The sequence below is a fragment of the Sapajus apella genome, unplaced genomic scaffold (assembly GCF_009761245.1).
Source record: "Sapajus apella isolate SASKATOON/1434 unplaced genomic scaffold, GSC_monkey_1.0 scaffold53, whole genome shotgun sequence".
Classification (NCBI taxonomy): Eukaryota; Metazoa; Chordata; class Mammalia; order Primates; family Cebidae; genus Sapajus; species Sapajus apella.
Genome location: NW_022436993.1, coordinates 4,374,890 through 4,389,315, shown reverse-complemented (window position 1 = coordinate 4,389,315; position 14,426 = coordinate 4,374,890). Strand labels below are relative to the sequence as shown.

The 14,426-nt window shown below is 43.1% G+C and overlaps 1 protein-coding gene across 21 annotated transcripts in view; it reads left to right on the top strand.

Moving 5' to 3' along the window:
- The window catches only part of KIAA1217 (KIAA1217 ortholog), a 495,122-nt gene that overhangs the window by 155,725 nt on the left and 324,971 nt on the right, over positions 1 to 14,426 (top strand). For all 21 annotated transcript variants that reach the window (XM_032244105.1, XM_032244082.1, XM_032244104.1 and 18 more), the window contains exon 2: positions 7,289 to 7,572. In XM_032244105.1, the coding sequence (XP_032099996.1) occupies positions 7,289 to 7,572 (284 nt within the window). The remainder of the gene's footprint in view (positions 1 to 7,288; positions 7,573 to 14,426) is intronic.

Sequence of the window (14,426 nt, the reverse complement as noted above, 5' to 3'; positions counted from 1 at the left end):
CACTGCACTCCAGCTTGGGTAACAGCATCAGATTCTGAAAGAAAGAGAGAAAAGAAGAAAGAGAGAAAGAGAGGAAAGGAGAAAGGGAGGAAGGGAGGGAGGGAGGAAAAAAGGAAGGAAGGGAGAGATGGAGGGAGGAAGAAAAGACAGAGAAAAGAGAAGAGATAAGACAAAAGCAATTGCTAAAGAATTCAATGTGGGATGTAAGAGAAAAAGAGGAGTCAGAGATGACTTCCAAAATTTTGGTGTGAGAAGCTGGGAGAATGGAGTTGCCATTTACCTAAGTAGAGGAGCATTTACGAAGAATAGATGAGATGGTGTTTATAGTTTGGGAGTGTGAGGAGCAGAAAATCTTTTGATAGGTTAGGATTGAGAAGTTTATCAGGCATCCAAGTGGAGATGTTGATTGCAATTTGAATATTGATGACTAGAGCTGAAGGAAGACTGATAACTGAGAGATCCCCCAGGATTGAATCTGTGCAGAAGAAAAAGTCCAAAGGATGTCCCCCCACCACCCCAGGGCGCTGCAGCATCTAGAGATCAGGGAGATGGGAAGGAAGTGCTGGAAAAATGGCATTTGTGGAATAAAAATCCAAGTTAGGTTTTTAAAATCCTGTTCAGTCCTGGGTGAATATGATGCTGGAGAGAAGGCCAGCTTCATTTTTAGTTCTCCCGGTAAGCACCAGTGCCACGAGGGAGAGCAGCATCTCTGACGCTAACATCACCCATAACGTCCATTTTTATCATTCTACTCTGTCTTGTGTCTGCCCGTGTACTGCTTTACCTGATTACAATGTGATATTCCACAGCAAGGACTGTGTCTTATTTATTCGCAGTTTGCATTTCCAGCCCCTAGCAGAGCACCAGGCACCGTAGAAGGCACTCAGTAAACATTCATTGAATGGAAGCCTAATTATAGCACTCCGGGACTTTGAGTTTATTATCCTACTATAGATAAGCCTCCCTGGGGTGATCATGTAACTTATTGTCCAAATGAGATCCTTTTGAGACTGAAAGGGAACACTGCAAATAATTTTACTGGGACACCAGTTGCAACGCAGAGCTGTTTTAGCAAAGGTGGGGCATGTCATCCCCCTAAGAATAGCTCTAATCAATGAGGCGTCCACGGCTGGATAGCCCGGCTACCAGGTAAATAACAATGGAAAAGTGTAGCACACGGTGTGCTTTGCAGAGTAGGCCTCAATAATCATTGGTGGAACCTGAATCTAACTGTATCATATTCCCTTTGAAGGCCATGGACTCTTCCGTGTGACCCTGGGGGATAGGAATTCCTTGGATGACTCTGTCCACAGCAGTCCTGACATGTGTGCTTTTGCTGTGGTCTCCAAGGTCTTGAAACCTCTATGCAAGTGAAGTGCTGTCTGCCTACCTGCTTTGCCTTCCCCACCCTCTGATTGGCAGCCTCCCATTGAGTGCAAGCCTGGGGAATCGCAGATCTGCGGAAGCCTCCTCTAAAGCAGCCCCCTCAGTCTCTGTGCCCTTATCCCATTTCATTCTTCAAAGCACTTATCACTACGTGACGTTTAGAGTATCTATTATTGGTTTGTGGTCGGCCCCTCTATTTCAAATGTGGACTCCTCTATGAGGGAATTAATTCTGTCTTCATCTATTTCACCACTCTATCTCCTGACTCCTTTTGGTGTAGAAGCAGGCAGTCAATAAATATTTGTGTGAATGAATGAATGAATCAATCAATGCTTGACACAGAATGCTTTTCTGGGAAAAGGAGGTCCTGTCTCTATTTTGTCTAAGATCTATGCCAGATATCCTCTTCATCATTGAAGAAATTTTAAGGTACTGTAGAGGAATAGAATGACATGGTTTCAGCTGTAATTTCTGTGCTGATTTGTATATATGGTGATTATAAAAGTCCCAAGGGAGCTAACCCCATCACTTTGGGATGCTGAGGCAGGAGGATCACTTGAGGCCAGGAGTTCTAGACCAACCTGGGCAATGTAGTAAGACCCCATCTCTACAAAAAAAATTTTTTTTAAGTAGCCGTGCATGGTGGTGTGAACTTTTAGTCCCAGCCACTCCAGGTTCTGAGACAGGAGGATCACTTGAGCCCAGGAATTCGAGGCTACAGTGAGCCATGATCACATCACTACATTACAGCATAGGTGACAGAGCAAGACCCTGTTTCTAAAAACAAAAACAAAAACAAAAACAAAAAAAAAAGCTCCCTTTCCTTTCCAAGGGAGCTGGAAAACTGAGGGATGCTGTAGGAGCCTGCAGCCCACTAACTGATTATGTGTATTAATCTGATAGGCTAATTGTTATAACCACCCTCTAATCTTGGTGGCTTTGCATGATCAAGGTTAATTGCTCACTCATACACACCAGTGTGATTTCCGTGACCAGGTAGATTTCCTGGGTGGCCACTGAAGTTCCTCCTGCCCTGTCACTGTGCTATCCCCCAGGGCTTTGGAGGGCTCTGCTGGATCCTTTGTATTCAACTGGACAAAGAGTAAAGAAATAACATGGAAGGTTATTCAGGAGGTCCAGGGGTCCCCACTGAAGGCGGCCCATATGACTTCTGACCACAGTGCATTACCTGGAATTAGTACAAGGCCCTAGGGAGATGGAGCTGGATGGAAAATGCGGTCTTCCTGTGTGTAGCAGGAGAGGGTTCTGGCTGAACACAAGGGCTGTCTCTGCCAGGATATAACCAGACCAAACAGCAACTTCCCATGATGTTCCCTGTGACAAGAGAGCTTCCCAGCACAATCCAGAAGGAGAAAACAAACCAGAAGCCACTAGAAAGAAGAGAGGGACGCCTTCCCTAAGGAGTCTGCAGCCTACCTAATCTTGACCGAGGAATACAATCTCAGGGACGCTGTCAGCATTGCTGCTGGCACTGGAGCGGGTGTGGAATGGCTGGGTTGATGCAAGGTCGCAGATCCCTGACTGCAGGTCAGCTGACCCAGCCAGAGTAACCGGAGTTGAGGCGAAGGAGCTGGCCGTGGCAGCGCCTGCAGTCGCCTGCCTGCGGGATTTGCAGTGCGGCTTTCTCCTTGAGGACGCCCCATCGTCCATGAGCCTCTGCTTGTTTGGTGTCTGCCCCAGCCCCTACTTCCCACGTTCTCTTTCCAGAATGCCAAATCCTAGCCTGGGAGCCTCGTGGATCCCTGAAGAGTGTCCCTGTAGCACTTCTGCCTGCCTTGTCTTCACTTCTCCAGGGAATGTTCCAGGAGTTTTCTCGGCTTTAAGCTCTTATGTTGCTCTTTGCCCTGCTTGAAATGAGCTCCCAGGAGGAGTTGCCCTGGGCTCTGCAGAGGCTGGGAGGGGCAGGAAGGGGAAACAGGGCTGCTTTTCAGCAAGCCCAAGCCTTGCCTTCATGCTACAGCTTCATTATTTTGTTTGACAAGGATTCCCAGAATAGCGAACAGCTAGACACACCCATATTTAAATGTTAACACCAAAGCACATTCCAAACAAGAAATCAAATTGTATTTCTGTTTTGATGGCTTGGATAATCCACACTTGAGCTTTTCTCTATTCATGTGGATAATGAGGAGTTGGCCAGGCTCAGCTCTCTGACAACATGGCTGTGGAATTGTGACTAAATGTCGTCTGCCTGCTCCCTCTCTTGTTTGTAATGCTTCTTAGTTTTTCTCCACTGAAAATACCACTTTCTCCCCAAATTGCTGGAATGGTAGAGTTGTTGCTTTTCCCTCAGGTGTGGGACCTGACAGCTTCCGAGAGCTGAGCCTTGTGGAGGAAAAGGCTCAGATGACAGATGGGGTAAAGTGGCTTTGTGTGGAAAGTGGCGTTGGGTGGCTCTGAGTGCTGGTGACAGTGGAGCATGTGCCTCGAGGTAGGAGGGGAGGCAGGCAGGATGCTAGAGCATTGGGCATTGGGTGGAAGGCACAAGGCAGGAAATGAAGACCAAAGGAAGGTAAGCGCTCCGAAGGCAATCCAACGTTTGCCAAGTGGCTCCATTGAGCCTTCCAGCCTCGCTAATGGTTGATGCTGTTTGTACCTTTCCTCCAAATCACATCAATCGTTGTTAAGCAACTGGAGACATTTTAGAAAAATCCACAAGAAAGAGAAAAAACAGAAAAGCAGTATGAAGTTGATGTGACCTTCCCAGCGAAAACTGCTGGGGAAAAAACGGGGGTTTGTTGAGTTTAGTCCACTAAATCAGGGCTGCTCAAAGGTTAATGTGGACAGAAGATTGGCTCTGACCCCCAAAACTCTCCCCATCCAGGTCCCTCCCCATCTCATTTCAAAAAAGATAATATCGTCTCTGAGGATTTAGCGTCCTGGCTGTCTAGACCTCTGCCGATGATCTTTGGATGAAACAGTAGATCACATGAGCCTATGCGGCGTAGTAAGGCAGAATGCGACTTTCTTCCCTGTTGCTGGGATTGAACGTGCATGGATGTTTATCAGTATTGCTGTATATGTGTATGTGGATGGATGTGTGTTATGCCTGCATAAGAAACCACCTTTTCAGAGGCTCAATCCTGTTAATTAATCTACCTGTCCTGGATAACTTAAAATATGGTTCCTTGATGATGTCAAAACTAATCTTCAAACTCCACTTAAAAGTCAATAGTGTTTCCGGGTGTGATGGCTCATGCTTGTAATCCCAGCACTTTGGGAGGCTGAGGCAGGTGAATCATTTGAGGTCAGGAGTTCGAGGTCAGCCTGGCCAACATGGTGAAACTCCGTCTCCACTAAAAATACAAAAATTAGCCAGGCGTGGTGGCACATGCCTGTAATTCCAGCTACTAGGGAGGCTGAGGCACAAGAATCACTTGAACTCGGGAGGTGGAGGTTGCCGTGAGCTGAGATCACACCACTGCACTCCAACCTGAGCGATGGAGTGAGACTCTGTGTCAAAAAAGAAAAGGCAAAAAATAAAATAAATAAAGATAAAATAAATTAGCCAGGCATGGTGGCTCTCATCTGTGGTTCCAGCTAGTCAGGAGACTGATGCAGGAGGATTGCTTGGGCCCAGGAGGTCAAGGCTGCAGTGAGCCATGATCAGACTACTGTACTCCAGCCTGGGTGACAAAGCAAGACCCTGTCTCAAAAAAAAAAAAAAAAAAAAAAAGGCACAAGTGTTATATCAAGTATACAACAATTTTGGCTGATATGAAACCATGCACAACACACTCAAAAGATAAAGCTAAACTTCTTCAGATTGCACAGGTATTTATCAACCTGAGATAGCATTTTCTGCATCTAGCTTTGTTCACCAGATCCTGTTGTTTCTATATTATCAAGGAAGAGATCATTTAAAAGGTAGCCATGTGTGAGCCTAAATGTTAGAAAGGTAACCTAAATGAAGTGACAGTGTAGCCCCCAATATCTTTGAAACCAACAGCTCCATCTTCTTCTCCTTTTAAACTTACTGCTAAAACTAATGAAAAGTAGAATTGACTTTGGCTTTGCTTTTCCTTCCATTCCCCATCAGTGTCTGATGGAGATGCTATAATTAGCAATGTAATGAGAATTGAAGGGTAAACAAGAAGAATTATTCCCAGAACACACATCAAGGGTAGGAAGCCTGGAACAGGAAAACCAGCCTGAGATTAAAATATTTTCTCTGCCCAACCAAGGAGCATCTATAACTAGAGTTGCTATACCCAGATTTGTCTAGGCAAAGACAAGGGAAAGAGTGTTGGCATTGCTTTCAGGAAGCTGGTTTATGCCTAAATTCTCAACACCTGTTGCTTTGCAAAACTAGCGTGAAGGTTTGGTTCTCTGTTTATCTAGGATTCAAATGAGCAGAACTCTCAAATATTGAATCTCTATTTCTCTGCACTTAATTTGTAAAGATAAACAATTGACAAATGTGCTGTTATTGGAAACTTATTTTAAAAAACAATTAGAATAGTTTTAAAATATTGAGAGGTAGATGGCTCTTTGCATACCTAATGTTAGTTCAGTCATCTTCGTTTTATTCATGAAGAAAATGAGACTGAGAGAGGTCCCATTGTTTGTTCTAAATGTCGGATAAAAGCCAAAATTCCTGAGATCCAACCTGGTACTTTTTCCAGGGAATTCAATGACAAGGAAACATTATTCTGCCTCTATCAGCAATACTGTATGATAAGAACGGTTCTCCGTGAAGAGCCTGACTTCATGAAGAGGAATGTTTTACTTTTTCTCCCTAATCTATTTGTTGTTTTAAAAAATAACTCTCTTTTCTCAGCTAGCTGAAATATTCAAACCTGTTACCCTATCTCCCATCCATTGAGGATGAATGGAGATTCCCTATACATGCTACTCACTCTCAGGATTGACATTGCATGGCTTAGTTGATCTGTTCTTAGCAGAAACCAACTTGTCCCTTAAAAGCCAGCTCAGAAGGCAGGATGTCTAAGGTCCAGGCTGTTAGGATGCACTACTGCTCTTCCTTTTCACTGTGAGTTCTTAGGTAAAGTCCACTTAAGTGAAATTCATCTAAGCCTTTATTTTATAGGCCTTCGATTGTTACTTCTGATGATATTCTTATGCTTGCTTGGCTTATGCCAGTATAAGAAAATAGAATTTTCAAATGGTTCACATGTGTCAATGATTACTTATGTACAGGGTGATAGCTATTTTTATTCTTGGTGATGAAGCAAATGTTTCAGAAACCCTATTGAGCTTACATAACAATCCTGTTGCCAGAATGAAACTGTTATTAAAAATATAGAAATAATCAGAGTCACTGGAGTTAACTCTTTCTATAATTACAGACAAGGGTAAGGAGTAACCCAATTGCCCGCATGCAAGTAGCCTAAACAAGTGTACTTGTGGGTTTTCTTGCTACTATGTTTTGAGACAGGGTCTCACAACTGTCACCTACTCAGGCTGGAATGCAGTGGCACAATCATAACTCACTACAGCCTCAACCTCCTAGGCTTAAGCAGTCATCTTTCTTCAGCCTCCAGAGAAGCTGGAACCACAGGCATGCACCACTACACCTGGCTAATTTTTTGTAGAGATAAGGGTCCACCATGTTACCCAGGCTGGTCTAGAACTCCTGGGCTCAAGGGATCCTCCTGCCTTAGCCTCCCAAAGTGCTGGGATTACAGGCAGGAGCCACAATGCCCAGCAAACATCTTTATTTCTAAAGTATGATTTTTTCATATTTCTTTGATTGTGGATTTTCTCCCCTTCCTGCTGCAAGGCAGAAAAAGAAAAAGAAAAAAGATTTGCAAAGTTAACATTCATACATTAACAACTGCCGCAAACCCTCATGGTGTTCTGCAAATGAGATTTCTAGTGTGAAACCATTAATTGTGAACTGAATTTTTTTGTCTTTCAGAACAAGGCAAAGGCAATCTGCATGTAACATCGCTAGAAGATGCAGAATGCCGCAGAACCAAGGAACGCCTTTCTAATGGAAACAGCCGTGGTTCAGTTTCCAAGTCTTCCCGCAATATCCCAAGGAGACATACCCTAGGGGGGGCCCGAAGTTCCAAGGAAATACTGGGAATGCAAACATCTGAGATGGATCGGAAGAGAGAAGCGTTCCTAGAACATCTGAAGCAGAAATACCCCCATCACGCATCCGCAATCATGGGTCACCAGGAGAGGCTGAGAGACCAGGTACAAATATGATCTCATTTCTCCTTGTGTAGCTCATTCTTTAATGAACATCGAGGAAAGCAAACTGACTTTCAGTGTAAAAGGCAAAGGATAGTTTAATGGACTGTGCATACTATTTATTGTTCTGGATCTCTTTGGGGGCTTGGGAGGAGGGCACTGGGTATAGAAAACTTCTGCCCGCAAGCTAAGTCTTCTTTGCCAATACAGCAAGAGAACAGGAGGTCAGGCCATAGAGGAAGGGCCTAGAGAGTATGCAGTTCCCCGAAAGAGTATTCCCATGCTCAACCACAAACACATCTGAAGTACAGGCAATGAAAGGGTATTACGTTACTGAGGAAAGCATGGCACCAGCTACTGTGTGCCCTGAAAGCACAGAGTGCTTAGCACTGTGAATGAATGAATGAATACACAAATACATAAATTTATTTTCAGGGTAAAATAGATCTTAGAGACATAGATGACTTGTGGTAACTCCCTTTCTTTAAAAAGTTGATATTAGGGTTTTGTTTCTGCTCTTCTTTTTTTTTTTTTTAATTTTTATTTTTCAGATGGGTTCTTCCTTTATTCCCCAGGCCAGAGTGCAGTAGTGGGATCATAGCTCACTGCAGCGTAAAATTCCTGCACTCAAGATCCTCTCACCTCAGCCTCCTGAGTAGCTGGGAGTACAGACATGCACCACCATGCCTGGCTAATTTTTTTATTTTTGGTAGAGATGGGGTCTCGCTCCATGGACCAGGCTGATCTTGAGCTCCTGGCCTCAAGTGATCCTCCTACCTCTGCCTCCCAAAGTATTGGAATTACAGGCATGAACCACTGTGCCTGGCATTTTTTTCTTTTTAATCACAGATGTGTTCCTTCTACACGCCTTGCTTTGTGCTAGCTTTCTGTCTTCACTTACTTGTTTCCTCTGGTTATTTTGACAGCCACGTAGACATCACCCAACCATAGCTAGGGATGTTTTTGTGTCTTGGCTGTGTGCAATTACTTTTTAGCAGATAGAGCAGGCTTGGGTCACAAGAGATATGAGGCCTCCTCTACCGACCTCACTGGCGTGTTATCAGGTTGACCTTTGAGTACGGAGAATGTAGGGAAGGAAGCAGAAAGCACTTAGCCATATGTGCGATGGGTGGGGGCGGGAAGGAAGACAGGCTGATACTGATTTCCACACAAGGGAGACAAGCACAGTGTTTTAAGTCTCTTATCTTCCCAGTTAGGTGTAAAAATTATGTCTAACTCACTCAGCTTTTGATTACCCATGGAAATGGATATTGGCATCGGCCTGAATAATTGAAATCTATAGTTCATTCTCAATCTCATATTCTTCCCTATGTTCAACCTTCTCTTCTAGGGAGTCATTATCTGAGTGGCTTAAAATATAAAACGCGCTTTATGGACTTCATGTTTGCTTTTTGTTCACAATTCCTACAGTCAATAAACCCAGAAGAGGAGAAAAGAACAAGAATCTTGGTGGCTATAAAATGGGCTAATGATTAATTCTTTGATAATTTTAAAAAGGAGCTGGGCACAGTGGCTCATGCCTGTAATCCCAGCACTTTGGGAGGCCAAGGCAAGAGGATCACTTGAAGCCAGGAGCTTGAGACTAGCCTGGGTAACAGTGAGACCCCATCTCTACAAAAAAATTTTTAAAAATTAGCTGGATATGGTGGCATACACCTGTAGTCCCAGCTACCCAGGAGGCTGAGGTAGGAGATCACTGAAACCCAAAAATGAGACCCTGTCTCTAAAAAAAAAAAAGTATTAATTTTGCTGACAAATATAGAAATTGGCCTGTCAAAAATATGTCAGTGATTATTGTTACTCTTCTTATTTTGTGGTGTCATAATTATTGCTATTGCTATAATACTGGTGGCTTTGGTTAGAACAATAACAAGGGGATCCTAAGTGTAATGAAGGTTGAAAGGAGTAATGAATATATTTTGGTGCCCTCCAGCTCTGACCTGCTGTTACATATGGCTAATTCTGCCCTGGCTGGCCAGCTTTCCCTTCTCTGGGTAATACAGAATGAACAAGTCACACTCTGTCTTTTTGCTGCTTTCGTATTCCAAGCTGACCCTCCAAAAAGGGACATATTTTAATGCATGAATCTATGTACACAATTTCATTCTGCTGTTAACAGGAAAGGGATCCTGATCCAGACCCCAAGAGACGGTTCTTAAATCTCCCACAAGAAAGAATTCAGGGCGAGTCCATAAAGTGAAAGCAAGTTTTTTGTTTGTTTGTTCGTTTTGTTTTTAAAGGTGAATTTTCACTCTTGGTGCCCAGGCTGGAGTATAGTGGCGCTATCTCAGCTCACCACAACCTCTGCCTCCCAGGTTCAAGCAATTCTCCTGCCTCAGCCTCCCTAGTACCTGGGATTACAGGCAGGTGCCACCACGCCTGGCTAATTTTTTGTATTTTTAGTAGAGACAGGGTTTCTCCATGTTGGCCAGGCTGGTCTCAAACTCCTGACCTCAGGTGATCCACCTGTCTCGACCTCCCAAAGTGCTGGGATTACAGGTGTGAGCCATCGTGCTCGGCAAAAGCAAGTTTATTAGGAAAGTAAAGAAATAAAAGAATGGCTACTCCATAGAGCAGCCCCAGGGCAGCTGGTTGCCCAATTTTATGGTTATTTCTTGATGATATGCAAAACAAGGGATGGATTATTCATGCCTCCCCTTTTTAGGCCACATAGGATAATTTCCTGATGTTGCCACGTCGTTTGTAAACTGTCTGGGCACTGGTGGGAGGGTAGCAGTGAGGATGGCCTGAGGTCACTCTTGTGGTCATGTTGGTTTTGGTAGGTTTCGGCCCGCGTCTTTACTGTGACCTGTTACATCAGCAAGGTCTTTATGATCTGTATCTTGTGCTGACCTCCTATCTCACCCTGTGACTTAGAATGTCTTAGCTGTCTGGGAATGCAGCCCTGTAGGTCTCAGCCTCATTTTACCTAGCTCCTATTTAAGATGGAGTTGCTCTGGTTCAAATGCCCCTAACACTGTCACTGCACTTGTGCAAGCAAACCCCAGCCAGCATTGTAAACACCAGAGATCGGTGTAGACATGGCCTACAAAATTGCTACAGACATGATCTCGCCTCCTGTCTTTTCCACTCTTTTTCTCCCACCACCCATTTCCCCTTTCCTGTCCTCCTCTCTGCAGTGCCATTTGTTCCTCCCAGACCATCTGAGCGTGGACTATCCCCAGCTTCCTTTGCAGGAAGACTGTACGGCCAGATGTAAGAAGGAAGTCAGATAACACACATCTGATGCTGTTTTCCAGATACTGAGGCTCCTAATACCAGATGCTCTTCTGGTGGCTGTTTTTCTGGCTTCCTCCCAGAGAAGTATCCTTGATAAGAAAAGAGCCAATGAGCAAGATAGAGAATAAGATGTTGAAAATGATATATCTGGCATCTAACATGAAATCTCTTAAAATTTACATTCTTTTTTTTTTTTTTTTTTTTTTTAAGACAGGGTCTTGCTCTGTTGTCCAGGCTAGAGCAGTGGCATGATCATGGCTCACTGCAGCCTCAACCTCCCAGGCTTAAGCAATTCTCCCGTCTAACCCCCGCCCCCAGAGAGCTGGAACTACAGGAGTGCACCACCAAACACGGCTGAAAATCTAGGTTCTAATTGCCTGCTATTAAACATAAGAAGATAGAAAGCATGCCGTATGTTTCAAAATCTAATTTCAAACACTAGAAGATTCACGGTTGCAAAACTTCTATTTGTCTTTAAAAAATATGTTGGTCAAGAGTTTTCTTTAGGCTAAATTATTGAAAGGCTAAGAGGTGACGTTAACTCCCTTCTACAGTCTTCAAAAAAATGCAGGTAGCCATTATTGCAACATAATGCTAATCTATATAATAGTAGCTGTTATTGTTAAGGACTCTTCTCAGCATAACCTAGGTCTTTTTAGTTGTGCAGGACAATCAGGCTGTACAGCCGCATTGCCTGGTGGCTAAGGGCTTGGTTCTGGAGGCAGCTGGGAACCAGGATCAGGATCCAGCCCTCACAATATGCTAACTGCATAATCGTATGATTTGGGCTAATAACTTAATATTTCTCTCTTTTTGAGACAGAATCTCATTGTCAGTCACCAAGATTGGAGTGTAGTGGTGCAGTCTTGGCTCACTGCAACCTCCACCTCCTAGATTCAAGCTCAAGGCTTGTGCCCCAAGCCTCCCAAGTAGCAGGGATTACAGGTGTGCACCACCATGCGCAGCTAATATTTGTATTTTTAGTAGAGATGGAGTTTCATCATGTTGGCCAGGCTGGTCTCAAACTCAAGTGATTTGCCCGCCACAGCCTCCCAAAGTGTTGGGATTACAGGTATGAGCCGCTACACCCAACCTAATGGCTCATTCTTTCTGTCTCAGTTTCCTCCTTTGTTAAAGGACAATGGTATCTACATCATGGAACATTGAGAAATACATTGATGGAACCATTTACTGTTTCACTGGCAGGTTTTAACATGATAATATTTTGGTTTATGGTGTCCCAAAGAAGAGTCTCCGAGGCTCTTAATTTAAAATTAGTATTTAAAATCATTTGACTTTTTTATTTTTTTGAGGCAAGATCTCGCTCTCTCACCCAGCTAAGAATGCAGTGGCATGATCACAGCTCATTGCAGCCTTGAACTGCTGGGCTCAAATGATCCTCTCACCTCAACCTCCTGAGTAGCAACTACAGGCAAACGTCACCACTTCTGCCAATTTTTTAAATTATTTGTAAGGAAAAGGGTCTTGCTGTGATGCCAAGGGTGGTCTCCAACTCCAGGCCTCAAGTGATCCTCTCACCTCAGCCTCCCAAGGTGCTGGGATGACAGGCATGAGCCACCACACCTGGCCTCCTTTAACTTTTTTATCAACAACTATTTGAATACCTGAAGAGGTTAATCTTTTCCATTGATTAAAGAATAACTTTATTGTATTTCTGAAACTGGTATTTTGCTTTCATTCAGAGGTAGTATTTATATTTCTTTCATTTATTCATCCCATTTATATTTATTTGGCACCTACCAGAATAAAGGTATTATGAAGAATGCAAAACATTAGACTTAACCCTGTCTTCAATTCAGTAAAAGAAATAGGCATTCACATATAAAGAGTAGTCTTTGGAGATCCAGCCCAGATCTCACGCCTTCTGAGATGGTCATAACATATTCCAGTATTGTAATATTTACATTGTAGCATCTAATCGGGTTGCATTACATTTTTTTTTTTTTTTTACATTTCTTATTCTCACCCAGAATAAGCTTCCGGAGGTAGGAACCTTTTCTTACCACCATGTCCTCTTCTGCCTCTGTAAACTCAGCATTTAAGGGAATACACACCCTACATTAGGCTAGATCAAAACTATTTGTTGCATGAAGGAATGAGCCACTATTTCTAATGCTAAATATAGTATTTCGTATTAGAATTTCTAATGCCAAACACAATATTTCTAATAGAGCACTATTTCTAATAGAATGTGATAGGTGATAGAGATACAGGGGTAGAGAGCCACAGAATTAAATGATTAATTGTGGTTTGAGCAGTCAGAAAGAAGAGATTTCTTAACTAAGAAGTTAACAATGGCTAAGTAATTTTCCCCAAGTCAAGAAGCCAACATTTGACCAGGACCAGAATTTCCTGTCTTCAGAGGAAATCTACAGAAAAAAGAACAAAAAAAGAATTTCCACTTTATGGTCTTTTCATTCATTATGGACCACTGGATTTTGATTTTTTTCAAGGTTTTCATCCCCCTCTAATTTTTCCAAAGTTTTTTTGACATTGTGTATATCACATTGGGTCAAGCAATAGAACCATAGACATGACTTCCATGGCCATTTCTTTTAAAAGGTAAATCTTACTCCATTCCAGGGCATATTAAATAATCATAGAGAATAGATTCCTCTGTGTATTTTATATAGAAAGAAAGTTGCTTCTTTACAATAGCTCTGAGTTCAGAAAGATGTATAGTCCAGCAATCCCTCACAGTTGTGATCACAGTGTAACTGCACAATTTGGAAATGCCATTTTTTAAATGTCTTCAGTAATAAATAGCTGTCTAACGGCTTCTCACCTGCAGAATCCAACTTTCTACTCCTAGTCTCAGAAACCATTCTGAAATTTTTTCAATTTTTATTCCCAGTTACTCACAGAATTTCTACTTAACTTAATTGGTATATGGAATCTACTTTGCGGTGTCAGTTAGTCTTTGTGGACTCTTTTATCTCATGTGGTCAGACTGTAAGAGAGACTAGTAATGCATTTTAACCTAAAAATCTGACATGTCCAACAAAGAGTAAGAGAGATGTAAATATATTATTCTTTTCTCTCTCTCTCTCTCTCTTTTTTTAGACAGAGTCTCGCTCTGTCGCCCAGGCTGGGGTGCAATGGCACGATCTTGACTTACTGCAACCTCTACCTCTTGGGTTCCAGGAATTCTCCTACCTCAGCCTCCCAAGCATATGGGATTATACAGGCCTACCACCATGCCCAGCTAATTTTTTGTACTTTTAGTAGAGACAGGGCTATACCATGTTGGCCAAGCTGGTCTCGAACTCCTGACCTTGATGATCTGCCTGCCTCAGCCTCCCAAAGTGCTGGGATTATAGGTGTGAGCCTCTGCACCCAACTGGGATTATTCTTTAACATGGACATTACAGGAGGCAAAAATAAGGAGATAAGAAAATGAACAACAATATAATGAAATAGGGTGAGTGAGGCCAGGAGGTCATTTTTTCTGGCTTCTCCCATCAGACCAGGGCTTTGTTGCTGTCTGAGTGCCCCTCAGGCCTTCTTGAGGTCCCCTCAACCATCCTCTCCTTTGAATGTGTTTGTGTAGAAACTGCTCTGGAGACCAAGCAAGG